The sequence below is a fragment of the Myotis yumanensis genome, unplaced genomic scaffold (genome assembly GCF_028538775.1).
Source record: "Myotis yumanensis isolate MYYU_CA2020_CCGP unplaced genomic scaffold, mMyoYum1.0.hap1 SCAF_8, whole genome shotgun sequence".
NCBI lineage: Eukaryota > Metazoa > Chordata > Mammalia > Chiroptera > Vespertilionidae > Myotis > Myotis yumanensis.
Window position 1 is genome coordinate 11,943,977 of NW_027223759.1, and position 20,895 is coordinate 11,964,871.

General features: G+C 36.9%; 1 protein-coding gene across 1 annotated transcript in view; it reads left to right on the forward strand.

Moving 5' to 3' along the window:
• PARD3B (par-3 family cell polarity regulator beta) overlaps positions 1-20,895 on the forward strand; it is a 907,609-nt gene that overhangs the window by 94,377 nt on the left and 792,337 nt on the right. Inside the window, exon 2 of the mRNA XM_070421939.1 lies at positions 7,229-7,330. Within this exon, the coding sequence (XP_070278040.1) occupies positions 7,229-7,330 (102 nt within the window). The remainder of the gene's footprint in view (positions 1-7,228; positions 7,331-20,895) is intronic.

The following is a 20,895-nucleotide window of genomic DNA, read 5'->3' on the forward strand; positions in this document are numbered from 1 at the left end:
CATCATTGATGTTTCTATCTCTCTTTCCCTCTTCCTTCCTCCTGAAATCAATGAAATATATATGCTATATACATATAGAAATATTATAAAACATATATACATATATATATGTTTTTTAAGGGATGATATATTTGCATAGTCTTGTGTTGTGGAAACTTTACTTGGTGTGGGGCAAGGCATTTTTTGGGGAGACTAGACAGGCAGTTACTACCATTTGGTATTTTCATGATCCTGCCATGCTTATTCAGCTTGACCAGTGGACTGGCCCCCCCACTTCTATGCCCACATAAGGGACTCCTCTAAGGGACTCTTTTTCTGAGCTGTGACTGCAAATGGACTTGCCCAGGGGTACAGACACTTGTTGGGAGAACCGATTTCCGTTCTCGAACTGCCACTGACTTTTCTCCTCAAGTCTTTCTCAAATGTCCTCATTTCAATAAGACCTGACCTGACACCCTATTTTAAAATATAAGCTCTCTGTACCCACCTCCTTACCCTATTCTGGTTTTTTCCTGCCAGATCACATCACTTTCTAACATACCATTTCACTTAATCGTTTATTTTGTTTGTTAATTACTGCCTGTTTCCCCTCCTCACTGACGATTCAAGCTCTATTCTTCCAAGGATGCGGTTTTTCTCTTCTATTTTGTTCATGGGTGGTTGTAACAATTCAACATGTACTTGTTGGATATAGGACTGCCATTGACATGTGGTATGCCAGTTTCTGCTTCTTTTCTACTTCCTTTAGTTCTGTCAGAAGGTCCAGGTCACAAGGTTAAACCTTTTGTTTTAGGATCAATGAAATAGATGTTTCTGTTACAACATGAGTTCTTTTCTCCTCTTTCTTTGTTACTCATTTGTTTCTCCTTCTTTTCATTCATGTGACAAATTTATGATGGATTCCAGAAGTAGTTTTAGGTGCTGCGGACAGGAAAGTGGAGAAGTTGTTTCTGTATCAGGGAACTTATGCTCTAGCTGGCGGAGGAGAACAAACAATAAAAATTAACAAGCAATTGACTAAGATAATGTAATGTTCGATACAGGCCATGGGGGAGAGCATCATCTTTAGATGGACAAGGAAGGCATCTCTGAGCCGGGGGCACTTGAGCTCCTCTGTTTCTACTTCCTTTCTTGTGCTTTCTGTGTTCCTTTTAGCTATATCTGTGACCCAATCTATATTGTTCTGGAGGAATGACTATGGGAGAAACTAAACTAACAGTGGTGGACAATAGTGTCCCAATACTTTTGAAAATCAACGACAGATACTTCTTCACCATTCCTATTATTGTCATACTGAAAGAAGTTTTATAAACAGTGAGCAGGAATAAAGTTGATGAGCTCTTTATGTTACTTAGAGTTAACTTATTTTTATAAACACTGTCACCAATACCTCTTTTGATGTAAATTAAAATGCTCTTTTCTATGTCTAATTTCCTTGGTGATGGAGCATAAAACTTTCTGTGTGAGTAAAGAATTAGAGGTCATGGTAGTTCCCTGTAGGATGCTTTAAACTTCATTCATTCACATATGCAGAGCTACACACACACACTTGATAGTATCTGTGAGAGGTATTCTTTGGAGTTACCTTTAAAAAGATGCCAGCATCATAGCAGCAAGAAAGTTTGGATTTAATTGGCTGCATTAAGTAAAGTTTGCATTGTATGAATTTGCATCCTCAAATACTTATTAAAATCCCTTTTTTTTAGCAGAATAATTTTTGGGGTTTTAGAATGAATACATTATTTAAAAAATTCTAGCTTGTCCTTCCTACTCTTTGGGGATGTGACTGCTTCCATTCTTTGGCCGTAGGCTTTGCATTCCTTTGGACCACACAAGCTTCTAAAACCTTGGCATCCAGGTCTTTGGACTATAAAATGTCATTGAAAATAATGAATGGAAAGCAGGATTTAAAAAAATAGCTGTTTTTAACATCAATTTGAAACATTAATTGGAGTTAGAATGTACTGTGATGATGTAGGCAGTAGATTTGAAAATAATTGAAAGTTGTCCTTTATTTAAAAAAACAAACAAACCTCCTCTATCTAGATATCTGGACCTCTTCCCTCAAATAAATTTAGGTTAATCCCAGTATGAAAAATGAAATATATATATAATTGATTTCAGAGAGGAAGGGAGAGGGAGAGAGAAACATGAAACATCAATGATAGAGGATCATTGATTGGCTGCCTCCTGCACGCCCCCTACTGGGGATCAAGCCCACAACCTGGACATGTGCCCTAGACCAGGATTGAATCCAGGATCCTTCAGTTCACAGGCCAATGCTCTATCCACTGAGCCAAACCAGCTAAGGTGAAAAATGAACCTTTAAAGTTAAGTAGCAATAGAAATGGATATGACCCACTGCCTTATTCTTAGATAATTGTTCTTTTTGTTAAGTTCTTTAATCTTAATTTTTTTTGTATTAAAAAATATACCTTGTCTCTTCTGTTTATTAAGCATCTGACCTTGAGTAAGTTAATTTATTTACCTATGCCTTGTTTTCTTCATCTATTAGATTGATAACCACTTTATGAGTCTATTTGAGGATAAACGAGTTAATCATATAAAACATGCAGTACCTATTATAGTCCCTGGCCTATAGTAAGTACTGAAACAAATTATCTGCTATGCTGTTGATGAAGATAATGATGAAAATGGTGACATCTTGTTTTATGGACATAATGCACCAAATTCAAGGAGTTAAATTCTACAAGGAAAATTCTAATTTTCCATTAACTTCCATTTTACAATTGTTCTTGTTTTCTACTGGGTAAGATTATTCTTGTGAAAACGCAAAGCCACAAAAAAACCCCAAAATAACCCACACAAAAACCAGTTGCATTACTGAGCTTGTAATCGCCACCACTGATAGACACAGCCCTTCTCTAGACATTGGCCTTTTGTTGTTGTTGTTTGTTTTTGCAGAGATTTCCTCCCCTTTGTCACCATTGGGGTATTTTTTCTCTTCTTGGACCAGAAGGGTTTTGTTTAGAAACCTCCATGTTTTCCCTCTTTTGATTATTGACATAATCTCAGTGCTTGGTAGTCACAGCATTGTATCTGGCTTGCCATTCTCCTCCTCTAGGCATTGCAGATGAAAAATTGTTATTCTTCAAAACTTGGGCTAATATAGACTCTCTAAGGTATAGGGCAAATTTCATGTCATCTACGCACAGTGAAGAATATTTGTGCCTGTTTGGAACAGTTTTTACATTGATCATTAAAAGTACCCAGCAATTGTCTTCCCATAATGCATATGTTTTAGTTTCCTATTTCAGTTCACTTTTATAGACTGGTTAAAATCCCAGTAGTGTTTAAGTTAACTGTGCATTATTTAAAAAACAGATAAGTTACTATCAGAAATGGAGGAAACAAAATGTATATTATGTGATTTTTCAATATTTTAATGATCCTAGGAGTGTAAGTAATAAGATTTATTGCATAGCACATATACTAGAGACATTTTCAAAGTAATTTAAAAGTTATATGTATTAGAGAAATTTTTGCAATATAAAGGTAGATTAAATGTCATGATCATGAAAAATACAATAAATTTTTCCAAGTGATTAATTGTCTGAACTATTACACATATGTGAACATCTTTTCATGTTTGATCAGTTTTATTCCTGGTGGTAATAAAAGCAAGTAAATGAAATGCAAAATGTTGACTGCGAGGTAATGGTTGAAATTTCCACATGCATAAAGAGTCAGGGTGAATTTATGGCTTTATGATGGCTGTCGGCTGCTAATACTGTATGTATATTCTTACAGTGATCTATAGCATCATGGCCGAAATCCCATGGGGACAGAACTCACAGCGGGTGTGTACTGTGCATGCTGATTTACCTCTCCTGGAGACTGCTTTCAGATAGCTCCTCTGTTTTTATTCAGGATTTCCTGTGTGCTCACCACTAGCCTACTCTTTCCTCCTTTAGAGTTAAAAAGCAGCCTCAATGTGCAATGGGGAAAGTTACAATTGCAAGCAGTCTCTTTATATTCTGCCACCCTGTTTCACTTAAACATTTTGGGAGGAGGCTGAATATATGATTCCAAAGTATATCAGATTACTTTTCCCCTTTGATTTAGTTCTGTAAAACTTTTAAAATTTATTTTCTTTTTATTACCTTTATTGTTTTTTTATTAATTATTTTTCCATCACCATTTATCCCCAATGCCCTCTTCCACCTCGATACCCCTCTGACCCGCCCCCCCCACAATCACCAAACTGTTGTCCATGTCCATGAGTTCTCTCTCCTTTTTTTTTTCTTTTTCACTCAATCCTGTACCCCTCCCCCATACCCCACCTCCAACCAGAGCTGTCTGCCTGCTCTCTATCTATGTATCTGTCTCTATTTTGCTTGGTAGTTCAGTTCAATTAAATTCCACATGAGTGTAAAATTTTTAAGTTATGTATGCTTTCGAATCAAAATTAGACAAAAAACGGTCTTAGTTTCAACTTCTGTGCCTCATTTTCAGAATATCTTTGTTCCCACAAGTATGTCTGAAGGTGGAGTGTGTGTGACTTAAAACCCTTCCCTCTGCCACTCCTGCTGCTCCCTTGGCCATGGTCAGATTCCAACCCCTTGCTGTTTCTTGAGTTCCCCGATTTTAAATCCGAGTCTTTGGTTTTATTCTCCCTGTTCCTCCTTCTAGGCAGGAAGAGAGCTATACTTTAACCAGTACTTCTGTTGTTGGGGGTAATTGTTTACTTAAGTCTTAGTTGATAAAATCTGCTTCTATAAACTTAATATAAGAGAAAAGGCGACAACTTAATAGATGTCAGCTTTTAAGTAATTGAATATAAAAAAGCAAACTCTTTAGAATACATCATCTTCTATAAACATGTTTAAAATCAACAGATTTTATCTACAGTGTTGTAATATGTAACAAACTAACTCCGTGGAACTTAATAGAAATTAATTCCATTGAACTCCTTTTGTAAGAAGGCTACTTTTACAAGGAAAAGGTAGTACTCCATAGATTTCAGCCAGAAGTTTTGGGTAAATTTGGAGAAGCATATCGTTCATAGCATGGCCATAGCAGAAAGACTCAGTTCCCAAAGATTACTGGGGAAGTCCTTTCTTGCTCTCTTTTCTGTATTGTCTAGTGGGCATTGCTTACTGTTTTGTCTACCCCAGTATTCTCCCTATTTAGAATATAGTCCATTGTTCTTAGCTCACCTGTTATTTATTTATTTATTTATTTATTTATTTATTTATTTATTGTAGGAAGCAATTTAAACAGTCCTTAAAAATTTGTCCTTTTATTTATTTATTTAATAATTCTTTATTGTTGAAAGTATTACATATGTCCCGTTTTTCTCCCCATTGACCCCTCCAGCCTGCCCCCACCCCCCTTACCCTAGGCCTTCACCACCCTATTGTCTGTGTCCATGGGTTATGCATGTATACATACATGGTCTTTGCTTGATTACCTCCCGCTCACCTACCCTCCCCCACCTTTCCTCTTGAGATTCTGTACTCTGTTCCATGCTTCCATGTCTCTGGATCCATTCCGTTCATCAGTTTATTTTGTTACTTAGATTCCACTTAGCATGATATTGTTCAGGTCTTCATGCTGTCTCAAAGGGTAAGAGATTCTTCTTTTTCACTGCTGCATAGTATTCCATGGTATAACTGTACCACAACTTTTTTATCCACCCATTTGCTGATGGGTGCGCTGGGCCCCATCATCTCACCTCTTATTGCACAATCACCTTGAGTTGGAAAAGGTCTCTGGTTAAAGACTCTAATGGATGGGTGTCTTTTGCTCCTCTTACCTGGTTGTATAATCACTGCTCATGTCTTTGTGATCCCTATCTGGGCAATAAACTCAGGCAAAGTTTCCTAATAAATCATCAGTGTTTCCATGCATAAATCTAGCATTAGAAGCAAAAAGGAGTTCCTTTCATTTTGCTTGGAATAGCTCTTCAGATACTCTATAGAAAACTTAACTTTGAAATGTCGAAAGTCTTGCTAAGGAGAATTCCTTTGAATTTTTAAAGCCTATTACTTTATCAAGTCAGATATGAAAAGCTATGTACTTGGGCCACACTTCAGCAGCCTATTGAATAGATGCTATAAAGGAATTATTATTTAATGGTATGCCCTGGACTTGTTAATAGTATGAGACATTGAAGAGGAGGCAGTGTGACAACTATTTCTATTAGTTTTTGTAGAATTGCACTTGAATTCTGTGGGTTATGTTTATTTTTAATACTTTATAAAGATTCATGTAGAAAAGGCTTAGAGCTTTATCCTAGAAGAATTTCCACTTCTTCTCAGGAACTGGTAGCCCTTTATTGGAAATTGAGTGATTTATAGCTCAAAAGTTTCCCAATTTGAGAGGCTTTCTAAGAATCTCAGAACCAAATCGATTATAGCTTGGCTATTCTGGTAAAAACCTTACTAATGTTATTTCCTCCCTTGCCCCCCATTCATTGGTTCATGTTCTTGTCTCATCATTATAATGTTTCACTTGCATATTTTTCTCTGGAAATGGGCAGTGCATAAGTAACTGAATGGGCTCTACTACTTAATTCTAAGCTGTGGTATCAGAGTATCTAGCCACTTATCAAATTGAGAAAACAGTTCTTTCCCTTAAACATTATACTCCTAAGTAGTTTTTAAAAAACAACACACTCAACTCTGACACAGTTTGAGTTGCAGGCATGGAGACGAATGCTGGAATTCTGGCTCCCAATATCACTGAAAATCTTAGTGTGAGGGCGTGCAGAGAGCATGGAGATGCAAACAGGCAAAGGGCTCAGGGGTCACCCCACTTCATCCATATATTCCAGTTATAGCTATTCCTTTTGATGTCCCCCTGTAGTTTGGGGGTCTTAGTTTGAACTTCCAAACCTTTTTCACCTAGTACCCTCAAGAATACCTTTCTTTTCCAGAGTGTTCCTGGGATTACCTAAATTGTAGGTTATAAAAAATTCCTTGAATATGCTTTTTAAATAGCTAAGCGGTTTTTTTTATTACAATTTACCTTTCAGGATAATTGATGGAATATATATACTTTGGTTTACTGATTTATATGAACGAGGATAAAAATGCTAAATATTTATCCAAGTAAATAGATAACTTTTGACTTTGGTGTTTAAAAATATCGATTATCACTGGAGCATATTTTTAATGAGCCGGCTTATTTCTTTTAAAATTAAAATATAGTTTACCTTTTAGAAAAGTTTGATTCATGAAACTTGTTGATGGTTCTACTACAGGATCCTGGCTACTGGGTGAAGATTCATCACTTAGAATACACAGACGGAGGAATCCTGGATCCAGACGATATCTTGGCCGATGTCGTGGAAGACAAAGATAAGGTAGATGACTCTAAAAGTGTTCCTCTATAGAGCTGTGTGTTTTCTAGAGAGTGAAATCCTTAGCAAACTCGTGTGTCAGTTATTATTAAAACATACCATCTGTTCAGGTTTTTACCTGGGCAGCCCATAAATCAAAGTTCTCCATGAGATGTTTGGGAAAACTTTGACAAGGTTCGAGAGTCTGTTCATGGTGGCCTAATTAGCAGACACTCCATTCCCAAGAGTTCCTGATACGTCTCCGTAAATTAGTGTCAGGCTCTGAGGCTGTTGGGGTTCTCACGGTCATTGTTGTCTCTTGAGTTTATTCTTGGCCTTTGCTGAATATTCAACTTATTGCCTGAGATTTGAACATGTTTCAAAATAGAGAATACAATGGGGAGGAAGGTCATAAAGAACTACAGTGAAGACTTTTCTTAAAGTAGTTGCACATAACTATCTTTCCTGATAGTTTTGTTTTTATTGCTAAAGTAAAAGACTATATTGAATAGTCAAAAAAAAGTTTGAGCATGTTTTGCCATCTATTTGGGAATAATTTCATTGCAAATCTTGTTTTAATGGGATTTTTCTTCTGACACTAAACTGAAAAAAGGTATAAACTAAACTATTCGGTTTCAATAAACTGGATTATTGATGTTGCGGCATTGTTTATCACTACTTCTGTGCTGGGCTCCTCTTATTAATGGCTGATGTGTCCTTCAGAATTGAACTGCAGCCCTCCCTGAGAGAGCCTTGCTTCAAAGTTCCTCTGCTGTGCATCCTGTTTGCACCTGGCCAATTTATGTCTGTGAACATGTTTCTCTGCATTGTTTATTGCAATCTCAGGTGTGTGTGTGTGTGTGTGTGTGTGTGTGTGTGTGTTTTGACCAACCGGAATGTAAATAAGTGATTTATTGAACTTAGGTAATATTTACTTTTTTCCCCCCCTAAAATCTTTTTTGGACTTTTCATATTTAATTAGTCTTCACAGACATTCTGCCCACTTATTTTTCCTATTTCCTGTTGGGACTCAATCCTGGCTTGCCTTGCATTGTAATTAGTGACTTCATATAGGACTTATCTCCCTAAGTAGATTGTAAGCTCCTGGAGGACATGGACTAGGAGATTTTTATTTTTGTGTGTTCCTTGTATTAATGATGTCTGGTACAATATCCTACTCAAACTTGATTCTCAAAGAACACTTAGTAAAATTAATGAGTGAAAAAGAAAGCTTTACTCTCTGCAGTTGACTCCTGCTGTACATGGTTTCAATGCACACTTCTTATTTGTTGTGGGGTCTCAGTACGTAACACTGCATTATTTATGCTCATAACTCTAAAGGAGGACTTTCACTTCTGCATTTCACTGTTTCGCTTTCAGCTTCTTCTCTACAGCCATCTTCTTCCTTGGAAAAATTCTAGGCATTTGGGTTGTTAATGAAGAAGGTCTTCCTGTCTCCAATTTCACTGAAGTCCAGTGTATTAGAATGGAGAGCTGGAAAGTGGCAAGTTTAAGAAGAGCCAGAAGAAAAGATGCCTTACCCCAGTCTCATACAAGACCTCATTACAGGAGGATGTTTCTGTGAACAGTGCCCAGGGACATAATTTGTCCTATAGAGCTCTTCCTTTTAGAGAATTCATTTTAACTGTCTTGGCCGTGTGCACAATCCATTTACTGGACACAGAAACAGCATGTTTGTATGTAATCTCTGTTTTAAGGGACTTCACCATCACTACTAAATAAGGTGAAAAATTGAGATAATCAGTTGAAATCCTAGCAAAGGATTAGTGCTGTTTGGGTTCAGACTTAGTGAATCCTATAATACGCTTTTCTCTTCTACATGAAGCCTAACCTGTATTGTTCTGCAGAGTTGATGGGAATTTATACTTTTGATTTTGTCAGAAAATACTGTATTCCTACTTCTTCCTTTTTTACGATAAGTGAAAAAGAGAGTATCACTAATTTTTTTTTCCTGACACCCTCTCTTCTCTTCAGTCTTAAGATTTTTCTCATAGACTTATTTTCGGCTTTTGATAAATATTCAACTTAATGCCTGAGATTTGAATATGTTTCAAAGTAGAGAAAACATGGGGAGGAAAGTCTTATAAAGAACTTGGTGAAGATTTTTCTTAAAGTAGTTGCACACAACTCTCTTCCGTGATAGTTGTCTGGTATGGGAAGCAGGTTCAGCCAGACTCCATCTTTCCTGATTTTTTTTGTCACTTTAGATTAAGGAGTATTTATAAGTGATGCTTCAGAATGTTTAGTGACATATGAAATTCACCCAAGATCCTTTGGGACATATTGAGCTTAGGTAAAATTATAACTCACCTATTTTCAAAGTGGCCATCTAATACTTTCTTGATTGAGAATATAGACAGAAAACAAGCCCAATGAGCCATGATGGATGTACATAATCCTTGTGCCAAAGTCCACACATCTCAACTCCTAGGAAAGACTCACTTCAGGTGAGAAATTCTAATTAGGAGATAGCTTAGCTGGGAAGGATGAAGCAGGAAAAACAGAAACTTAGAATTAGAGAGCAGAGTAGGCTGAGGCCATTTAGTTAGTATACAGAAAACCATACAGCACACTTCTGTAAAGACTAAAATTACAGGATACATGGCATTTACTTAAAACCAGGCAAGGGCTAATATAGCGTAGTCAGTTTTCTTAAGAAAAGGAATGACATTCTAAACGTTGGCACTAGAAGTGATTTGTCTTTGGTCTTACCTCTCTTAATAACTTTGGCCAACATGGAGCATGGTGCATGCCATAGGTGGGGTCTCTGTGGGAGATGTTTGTTTCTTTGTTTTTTGTTTGCTTTCCCACTAGAGCCCCTTCACAGAGGAATCACGTTTTTACAATGATGCACTATTTCATCTTACATTTTTTCAAAATATTATTGGAGCAGCTTTGGAATTTTGCATAAGATTTGTGCTGAAACTTAATTATCCAGTTGTGACAGTTTTTCTCAAAATTCTTCACTTTTTTGTCTCAGTCTGATGATACCAGTTCTCTGGGATAAATATCTAAGAATTTACAGCCTTACACTAACATCTCCTCTCTGGATGCCCAAGGCTACCGACTGAGTTTACCTAATAACAGCTACTTAATATTTTATTGAGCACTAACAGTGTCCCAGCATGTCTTTGCACTTATATATTCTATTTTAGAGTGACCCCGTGGGCAGGAGCTATATATTACCCCTGTTTTTAATTTCTGAGGACAGCCATAGAAATTCTAAGTGACTTGTCAAAGACCACACAGGTGTAGTAAGTGGCAGAATCAGACTCTGGAACCTAGAATTTAAATTTTGACACTATTTTGTTCTTCTTCAATGTGCCAAGCAGTGTGTTGGGTGTTTGTATCTATAATTTCTAATCATAAAAATTCATCAATCATAAATAATCAAAAATGTGTTTTTACGCAGTTACATCATTATTAAGAAAAGATAATTGAACTATGGGATGCAACAAAATTAATCCAGAATTAGAGTGTCATGCATATATAGTTCGCTTCACCTGTCTTTGCCTGCAGCCTGCATCTAATTCCCTGTACATGCCTGCCAGTTTTATCAGTTGCTTTCTCTTGTGTCTCCTTTCCAGGCCCTAAGTTACTCAGTTCAGTTTAATTCCAAGTGGATCTTATAGACTGTATTTGTTTCAGAAACTACACTAAATGCAGTTTCATAGATAAATAAATGCTGTATTCTAGTAGCTACTTTTCAGATGGATTGCAGAATGTGTGCCAATTAGACACTGTGCTGTCTGCAGGAGGCAGAGTGATGACCCCCCAAAGCATCTGTACGCTGATCTCCACAGCATGTGATTATGTGTGGTAAAGGCAAAAGGATCTTTGCAGAACTGATTAAGGACTTTAAAATGGGAAGTTATTCTGGATTGTTTGGGCCCAGGATAATCACAAGAGTCCTTATAAATGAAAAAGGAAGGCAGGAGAATCAGTATTAAAGAGATACCATGGAAGGAGAAGTTGATTTTCCAGTGCTGCCTTGGAAAATTGAGACAAAGAATGCACTCAGCTTCTAGAATCTGGAAAAGGCCAGGGAATGAATCCTCCCATAAAACCTCTATATCAGTGGTTCTCAACCTTCTGGCCCTTTAAATACAGTTCCTCATGTTGTGACCCAACCATAAAATTATTTTCGTTGCTACTTCATAACTGTAATGTTGCTACTGTTATGAATCGTAACGTAAATATCTGATATGCAGGATGGTCTTAGGCGACCCCTGTGAAAGGGTCGTTCGACCGCCAAAGGGGTCGCGACCCACAGGTTGAGAACAGCTGCTCTAGAAGGAACAGCACTGCTGACCCCTTGATTTTAGGCCCATGAGACCCATTTCAGACTTCTCACCTCCAGAATTGTAAGTTACATTTGTGTTGCTTGAAGGCACTATAATTTGTTATAGCAGCAATAGGAAACTCATACACTGTCTCTTATCCAATTTTAAACTTATAAAATGATGATGGATTTCTCGGTTTCATACTAACACAGCTTTTTAGATCTTATAAGACAGGGAAAATCTCTTATACTTCACATTAGTTTACTGGAATGTGCCTTCCTTCCAGAGTCTATCACAAACTGATTCTCAATTCTTTGGGTGAGCCTTCACTCTTTGGGACTTGAATGTTATGCTGTTGTCTTGTATTATGTAGAAATCATTGAGTTCCACACCCAAGAGCTATGCAGTATTCCTTTATCACTTTCTCATTTCAATATTCAAAGGCCCTAGGAAGTCCAAAGATTGATGCTTAATAAGCCACTGCAAAACTTATTGTTCTCTAATTGCTGTTATTTCAGTCTGAGAACCTCTGAGTATGAACTTTTTTAATGATTGTTTTTCTTGTTAATTGCCATTATTATATCTTGACTTGGTTGTAGAAGACAATTGCAATGTAATACTGAAATGTGCAAATATAAAACTTGTAGTATGTAAATTGGATTACTGCCATGGTTTTACTAAATATGCAAAAGTGAAACTATATTATGTGGTAATGTCTCTATTTTTGACAAAACTTTGACTGTCATCGGAGTTTGTCTTGGAGAGATGCCAACCTCTCCTGGCCTCCAGCAAGGCGGGGCTGGCCTCTGGAGGGTGGGTTGCTTCCGGGATCACATGTGATATCTAGTACTCAACTATTACAGTGTCAGTGCAACCTTATTCGTTACCTGTTCCTGGGCAAGTTTCTTCATTTCTGTTAGCCTCGATTTTTATATTTGTAAAATGGGTAAAGTGTTCGTTTTCAAGTGTATATGATTAGTGTAGGAAAACTATAGTAAGTTTTAAATACAGTATGGCATACCGTAAGTATTCAAATGTTAGCTGTAATATTAAAATTTTATTTTGGTAGTGTTACTAGTGCATTTTTACCTGGGTTTTGATGTAACCATTAAATTTTTTAACTTTAAGTATTAAAACTTCAAACTATTTTACAGTACAGTCTGTTTTTTTAAAACCCTTATTCAGTTTCTTTAAAAGTTACTAAATTGTTTGTTTTATGGGAAGATTATTATGATAAGACACTTGGACTTATACATTATTGAAAAATCAAAATGCCACTCTGACTAAATGTAACATTAGAATAAGAATACTTTGATCAGAATGTAGTGTTTGGTAATATAAGAAGCATTCTGGGATCAAATGTGGTTTTGAAACGGAGTCTGGTGTGCACACCCAGTGAGCTGTGACCTCACACCAGACGCTGTCCCTAAGCCCACGTTGCTTGCTGAGCGCGCTCTGTTGCCCTCTAGTGGAGTCCACAGTGACCGGGAAACCAGCTCACAGGAGCTGCTCCCTGACTGTGATGATGTATTTGGTTCTATTTCATTCTAAATGAATGTTTACCATATTTCTTAGTATAACCCACGGATGCAGTCATGGAGAGTAAAACCAGACTCTATATTGTAACCAGTACTTGTCATTTCTTCATGTACCAATATTTACCTCTGCTTTTGTGAGTTTTGTTAAAAGGGCTAACACAAAACCTTTGCATTTATAAAACCCCTTCTTTTGGTTTAGACTTCTTCTCATCTTCCTGTTCACTAGTTGAAAGGTTAATGGCTGGTTGTGATGAAGTGTAACTTTTTCAGTGTGGAGTTAAATAATATATGGGATATATATATATATATGTGTGTGTGTGTGTGTGTGTTTTTCTGAAGCTAAATTAAGATTACTTTTAAAAAAAAGGGTTCTGAATTGATTACATCATTTTTGAGTCCTGATTTTGTCAGTAAGACTCCTATTTAAAGGAGAAACGCCTATTTTAAACCCTTGATTTTTAACCATTCAGAATATGGGGTTTTAAGGTATGTTTTTAAAGTTTGTTTTCTTTGGTTCATGGGTGTTGAAGTTTGAAACTATATTTGAAACAAAGTTTATAGAATGTTTCAGAAATAAATGCAGAAGCCACTATAAAAAAGTATTACCTTGGCCAGCAAATACTATCTCAAACTGTTAAAGAATATTCTCTGCTTTTACAATTACAAGGTTATTGAATCGTAGAACCAGAAGAGGCATCTGCCATCATGTGGCTTAAGCCCATCATCTTGCAAGAGAAACATCTGAACCAGGAAGAGCGGCGAGGGCTTCACATTCCCAGCCCCCCGTCTTTCCTGAGCCCATGGAAGCCTGATACCCTCTGGTGGGGGGCAGAGCTACTCAGCTTCCTCCCTCAAGTGCTTCCTCCGCTCTACTTCCTAGTCTTCCTGGGTTGAACATGCAGTTGTTTGTAAAATCTAGTTGTTTAACAAATTCAAGTCATTCTCTCCTTTAACCTGTCTCATGTGTCTATTCCCCTCTTTGTATTTCCACAGATACCAAATTTAAATCCTTAAAATCTCAGGCAGGGGGACTTAATGGATAAGGACTCGGTGGTCTTGCCTTTAGCTTCATTCCTACTCCTCACCCCGTTCTATGGCTGAGTGCAAGCAGAGTGGCCAAGAGCGTGGATTCTGGGTAGCCAAGGCCGTTTACTTCTTGGCCCTGCTCTGTGTGTGGCTTTGGGCCAGTTACTTAACCTCTTTGTCCTTAGTTCCCTCATGGGCAATTGGAGCTAAAAATAGTACCAGTTTTACAAGTTAATACATGTGAAGTGTTTAGGAGAGTATCTGGCCTGCAGTAAGTCAGCAGTATGTGGTAGATGTTATCACAGTGAACATACTACTGTTGTTAATGTAGATTACCTTATTCCTAAAGTAACACTTAAGTCACGCCATTTTTTTCCAGTGTATGCTTTATCCATTGAGACAAATTGGCCAGGGCTATTGCTATATTCTTAGTGTCTGCAAGCAGTGCCTGCACTTCATAGCTGTTCAGATAGTAGTAGAATGGAGTTGAATGAATGAATGAGTGAAGGTGTGTGTATGTTTTCAGGTGTGGAGTAAGCCATTTAACCATGCTAAATTCCAGGCTTTTCTCCTTGATAAATGACAATGGTAAATGATATCTTTTTCACAGTGTTACTGGGAAGGTTGAGAAGCTGTATGTGAAAATATAATGGGAATTATAAAGTACTGTGTACATGTAAAATGTATTTATTCCTGCTGCTCAATTCTTATTGATCTTTCAAGATCCAGGTCAAATTGTATTTTTTTGCAGTCAATGTTTGCCAGCCATCCCAATCCGAAGTGAATTCTCTGTGCCCTGTAATTTTATAGAAATCATTAACTAGTCTTTATAAAAATACTATTGCCTAGTAACATTAATCAATTGCCACCTTGAAAATCTTAAGAATTTTGTTAGGGTTTAGCATAAGACTTACTTTTTTTATCCCAAATGAATTATATGCTTCTTTACAATGGGAATGGTCTTTTGGTATATTTTTTTAACACCTGGATTTCTTACCTGTGCTTTCATGTTTAATAGATATGTTTGATTTTAAATAGTGACAGAGTTGGAGCTAGAATCAAAGATTTCTACTAGTCTTTCTTTTCCTTTCACCAAACTATTGTCTCCTTTAAATATTTCAGAAGGAGGCAGTTTATGGGCACATTTCCACCCCAGGGGGAAACTTTGGAAGCAGTGCCTTTGTGATCTTATTGTGGCAAAGACAAATGGTGCTGAGTAACTTACACCAAAATTCTCCAGATGTTGGCCAAGCCAAATATGTTTTCCCTGGTGTCTTCTGCTGTTTAGGTGCTGGCAACTATAGTGTGTGTGTGTGTGTGTGTGTGTGTGTGTGTGTGTGAGAGAGAGAGAGAGAGAGAGAGAGAGAGAGAGAGAGAGAGAGAATATGCGCACAGATGTATATGTGTGTGTGTGTGTGTGTGTGTGTGAGAGAGAGAGAGAGAGAGAGAGAGAGAGAGAGAATATGCGCACAGATGTCTGTGTGTATGTGTGTGTGTGTGTGTATTTGTTGTGCACATCTGTGATGCAAAGTTCCCCCCAGAGGTTGGAAAGAAAGTGTAAAGGTTGATGGTGCTGGTAATTCAGCTAGGCTTTGAGTACAGTGAGGATGAAAATGTTTGATATATGCGTAAAACTTCAAGTCCTTCGTTGGAGGGGAAAAGGCAATAAAACGAGATTACAATAATGCTTTACTGAGAGCTAAAAATGTAATTCTAAAAAAAAATATATCAATGAACATTTTCACCCATTACAGCATGCCTATAGCCATATGTCATGTTATTGGATCCAGTTCCTTCACTGTTTTCTCTCACATTAACTTCTTTCGAAGCTATTTGTATAGGCCCATCTATGCCCAAGAGGTATGAGACTATTATTTTTAAAATACATCTATTTTTGACTTATCTAGCTTACACATGGCAGTTGCATCAAAAAGCCTCAAATTACATGGAATGGGAAGCGATACAAGTTATAAATCATCCTCTTTGAAAAAGGCAAATGCCTCTGGGTACTAATTGGGCATCACATCATCAATACGTGGACGCATATCACTTAAATAAGATCGCATCCCTCCGCGATCTAGCTGAGATCAGGCCACTAAAGGAACATTGTAGATGCTGTGTGGCAGAGCATGGGGCTTTGGCAGTTTGAATCTGGCCTTCTCTGATTATTATTCTAACCTCTCCCAACCTCAGTTTTCTCATTTTTAAAATCAGTTGCCCCTGGCCCACTGACCACGCTGGGTTTGGAGGAGGATCAAATGAAATTCGGGGTATGGTGACACTTTGAACGAGGATGTACCAAACAAATATAGCTCTTTTGTTCTTATCCTTTGCAGCAGGAGCCCTGAGGGATATAAGCAAACATTTCCTTTTTGTCCAGGAGGGACTTGCTTTGGAGTAAGAACACTGAGTCCCGGAGAGGGATCTGAGAGAGGTTGGAAGGAAGATGGTTATGTGAAAAGAACAGTTTTCTCTTCCTTTCCTCCAATGAGGTGTTCCTGAAAGAAGGGGCCTCCTTAACCAGGAAAGAGGGTAACAATGGGGATTGTAAGAAGAGGCAGGTTAGTGAAAGGAAGATTGAATTGACCCTTAGGAATTTAATAGGTGGGAAGAGAAGATATCAGAGTGTCCACATACGACAGCAAGGAGGGAATATACTGCAGTGCAGGGACACTTCCCAGAGCTTCCCAAGGCTCTGGAACCTGCTACAGGCTGTGTAAGTGATCACTACCCCATTTTTCTCCTTAACGGTTGGCAGTAGGTTTCTTAAAATGGAAAGAAACTGGGTGCTTTTTTGAAATGGGGTGTGTGTGTGTGTGTGTGTGTGTGTGTGTGTGTGTGTGTATGTCTGTCTTTCTTAGGATAAGAGAGACCTCAAGAAATAAGATAAAATATAATGGAAAGAAAAGCACCAGAATACCTGAGATCCCATGACTTAAGGCAAGGGGAAAAAAAGCCAACTGCAGGGATATTGCTCAGTACTGACAAGTGACCCGTGAAGCTTAAACAAGCAACTATTTAGATCCTTGATATTTTTACCAAGTGATATGAGCTATTCAACCATTTTATGAGATTAGCCATGTACCAGACTCCTAGTTAATCGGTTACTCTGCTAGTGCTTCTATGTCTAGGAGCTCATATTCACTTTGTGTTGTTAATTAGTTAGACTGCAGATCAGTTGGAATTTGGGGGGCTGCTCTTGGAATCAAATTAATGTTGATAACCTTTTCATTGAGGTACATGTTCCAGATTCCATTTACATGTACAGATACCTTACATTTAGTAACATTTTAGTAAATAAGAATATTTAATTCCCACATATTTGGCTGCTTAAATTGTAGCATTTAAAAGTCCTATACGTATATAATTTTTTGTTTAAAAATAAAGTGGATTTTCCCATCATGAATATAGAACTTCACTTAGAGACTTTTGGCAGGGTTACCAAACTTTATATTTACTGCTTTAACTTTAGTTTTCCTTCTTGCTTGCCTTCTTTTGATGTTATGAATCAATTTTGAAGGATCAAGTGACATTTCCTTAGCAATAAAGAAGAAAGCCTCCTTGCGCAGACTTTAATCAGTGGAGTAAAATAGCATAGAAAATTGTTCCTATATAACATCTTTATTAATCTTCATTCAAAATATGTTACAAGGGAAGCACACATATTTATATAATATTTAACCATTAATGGACCAGAAAGACTGCAAACTAATGTGATTTGAGATGATTCCAATAGCCCACCAATCTGAAATGTGCAGTTATTATATACATGAATGGAAAGTTGAAGAATCTCATAGTTCCTAATGGCAGGGTTGGAGGCTTGGAGCTGAGGCGGCCATCTAGCTTCCCGCACGAGGAGACCACAAGGGCCTCAGGGACTGCGCCTCTGAGCCAGTGGATTGAGTCAACTCTGAAGTCAGTCCATCCTGACTCGGGACCTCCAGTGAGATGAGTCATATGCTATCTTATATTAAGCCTGTTTCAGTTGCATTTTTCAGTGACTCACAGATTACAGTTTCCCCATTGTTACCCCCTGTTATGGGAGTTTGGGCTCCATTTCCCCACTCCTGTTTATTCCCACCTGCTTGTTCTTCCCTCTTTAGTTCTGTGCAACTTTCATTTCAAAATTTGAAAAATTTTCTAGATTTTGTTCGTGTTTCCGCCAAGTTACTTAGCTTCTTCCTTTCAGAAGTTTTTGAATTGTTTGAGGAAGAATGAAGCCCCATTCAGGCTAAAATGTATAGTTAAGTTTAGTTTGCAGGACTTTGATTTACTAGGCTAGATTAATTTGGAATTTTTCCATTTGGGGAGAGTTATGTCTTTTTAAGTTCTTTATTATCTGTGATTGTTAACTTTGTACAAGGGAACACTTCATGATATTGAATGATTAGATTTATGTTTGTCAAAAATTCTCCTTATTTCACTCGTGCTTTTAAAAATTATATCTTGACAGCCAATATTCTAATTACTGAGGAATCAAAAGTTCTATTTTTGTCATTTCTAGATACTTAAAACATAAATAGTTAAGTCGTGTGTGTCTCACAGAGGCTGTTTTTCCCAGGTCTTTTCTTGACCTATCTTCCTGAAGAAACATTTTAACTTCATGAAGAAACATTTGCTGCTAATCTTGAAATGTTGGGAATTCTCCTTCACTGGATATAATTTTATTTACATGAAGAAACTGGGAACTATGTTTAAAGCAAACAAATGAAAAACAACAACAGCAACACTCAGGCAGTTTAAGATGTTTGCCAGAACTTGGAATGAAGTATGCTAATCCTTTAAAGAATTCTGTAATGGCATGAGAGAATGTGCTTCATACTCTACTCCAGCTTGCTCTAAGCAGTGGAGAAGTTTTATAATTATCAGCGTTTTCTGAAGTCATCTAGAAAGAAATGGGGCCCTTGTCCTGACATATGGTTCTTTTCCTTCTAACCCTTACCTAAGTTATAAGAGGTGTTTCGGAACCCTGGACCCTAGTCGGGGCAGAATGGCGATTTCTCCTATCACCATGGCAGTGGTAGTCAATGCATTTTTATATCCAAATAACATAAAGATGGTGGTTCTTTACATGGTGACATTTAAACCATGATCATTCTTTTCTGAAATGGCTACATGACAGATAAAATCAGAGTTTTGTGAGCTAGCTGCAGAACTTGCCCCTCTCCTCAAACTACAGGGGATATTTTAGTGTATTTAGGAAGATTGGAGGTTAAGTGAGAAGTGTTGGGATTGGGGTCATGAATGTGACTAGTTAGGAAAATAATTTGCAAATTCAGGGTGCTGATGACTTGGGGAAAAGAAATGCCGTGATAAATATCCAAATAAAACAAGCAACAAAGAATAATGTGAAGAAGAAAGTGATAGAAAAGTGATAAAATAATGTTGGTATTTCCTTAGGGAGACCTAATGTCAAAGGCATAAACACTCAAGCTATTTAGATGTCTCTCTTCCAAATGGAAACTTCTATTTAAGGAAGTTAAGTATTTAACGGCAATGATTGAACATAATGGATAAAATATTTTACACTTGACAGAAACTTCAATCTGAGTTGAAGCTTGTACTCATATATAATGCATTAAAATATGGAATGTAACTTCTGGTTAGCCAAGTTTTAATTTTAAATTTTAGCATCTTTTGTGTATATAAACACAAACAGAAAAGTTATCAAGTTGTCATGTTTCAAGAAAACTTAGATTGAGAACAAGTATATTTCTTGCTACATTGCTATTTGAAATGAGTTCTCAAATAAAAGACTAAGGTACTGTTCTTTAGATCTTTGCTGTTCATTGGAAGTCAAAAGCTGAAAATAAATATTGAATTTATTGAAATGAATGCTTATGGAAGTCTGTTTTCTGGTAATTTAATTCAGCATACTGCTTAGATTTTTCCAAAATTAAATATTGTACTCTTAAGTGGACAAGTTTTTTCTTTTATTCCACTATAGTATCTGATGGCCTAATGTCACCATAAGTAAACATGTTAATTTGAAATGTAGAATTTTTTTATTTTAGTTATAACTTTATTTGAAAATTAAATTTTTAAACAATGAAAATACTTATGGCTGGAATTTTGAGAGCACTATTTTGACAGTATAAATAACACAGATTTTAAAATTTGATAGTGTCTCCATATTAGGAGAGGAATGCAGCTCTGGATTAAATTTTTGACAAACAATCCTTTATTATGACATCCAGGTGATTAATACTTCAACCAAATCATTGTTTTAAAGTATCTCCTTTCACTGCCCATGAGATCTGGAGCTGCAAGCATACATGAAACCTGGCGTCCACTTTGTACCCCTCACCATTCACATTGGGACAATGCCAGTGCCTTGGTTAGAGTGTTTAAAGTATAGTCTACATGCTATGTTTTAAGAATTAATGTAAGGCCAGACGATTTTTACATGTGACTTTCTTCTTGCATTTGAGTGACACACAGATAATGTCAAAACAAAAGCTTAAGAATGAAAGGTGGTAGGAAAGGAATTTTAAGCAAAAGACACCTTTGCAGGTTTTTCCCTTTGGTTTGAAATGATATAAAATTATTTCACTACTAAAAATGTTAATACCTGTTGAATCTCAAGTTTTCAAATACCATAAAAAAGTACCCAAATCATAAGTAATCATATCACGCAGAAATAATTATTAGAAACTGGGCATATAAATTTCCTTCGCAGAGACATTTAAATATCAATATTACATATATACTTTTCACACAA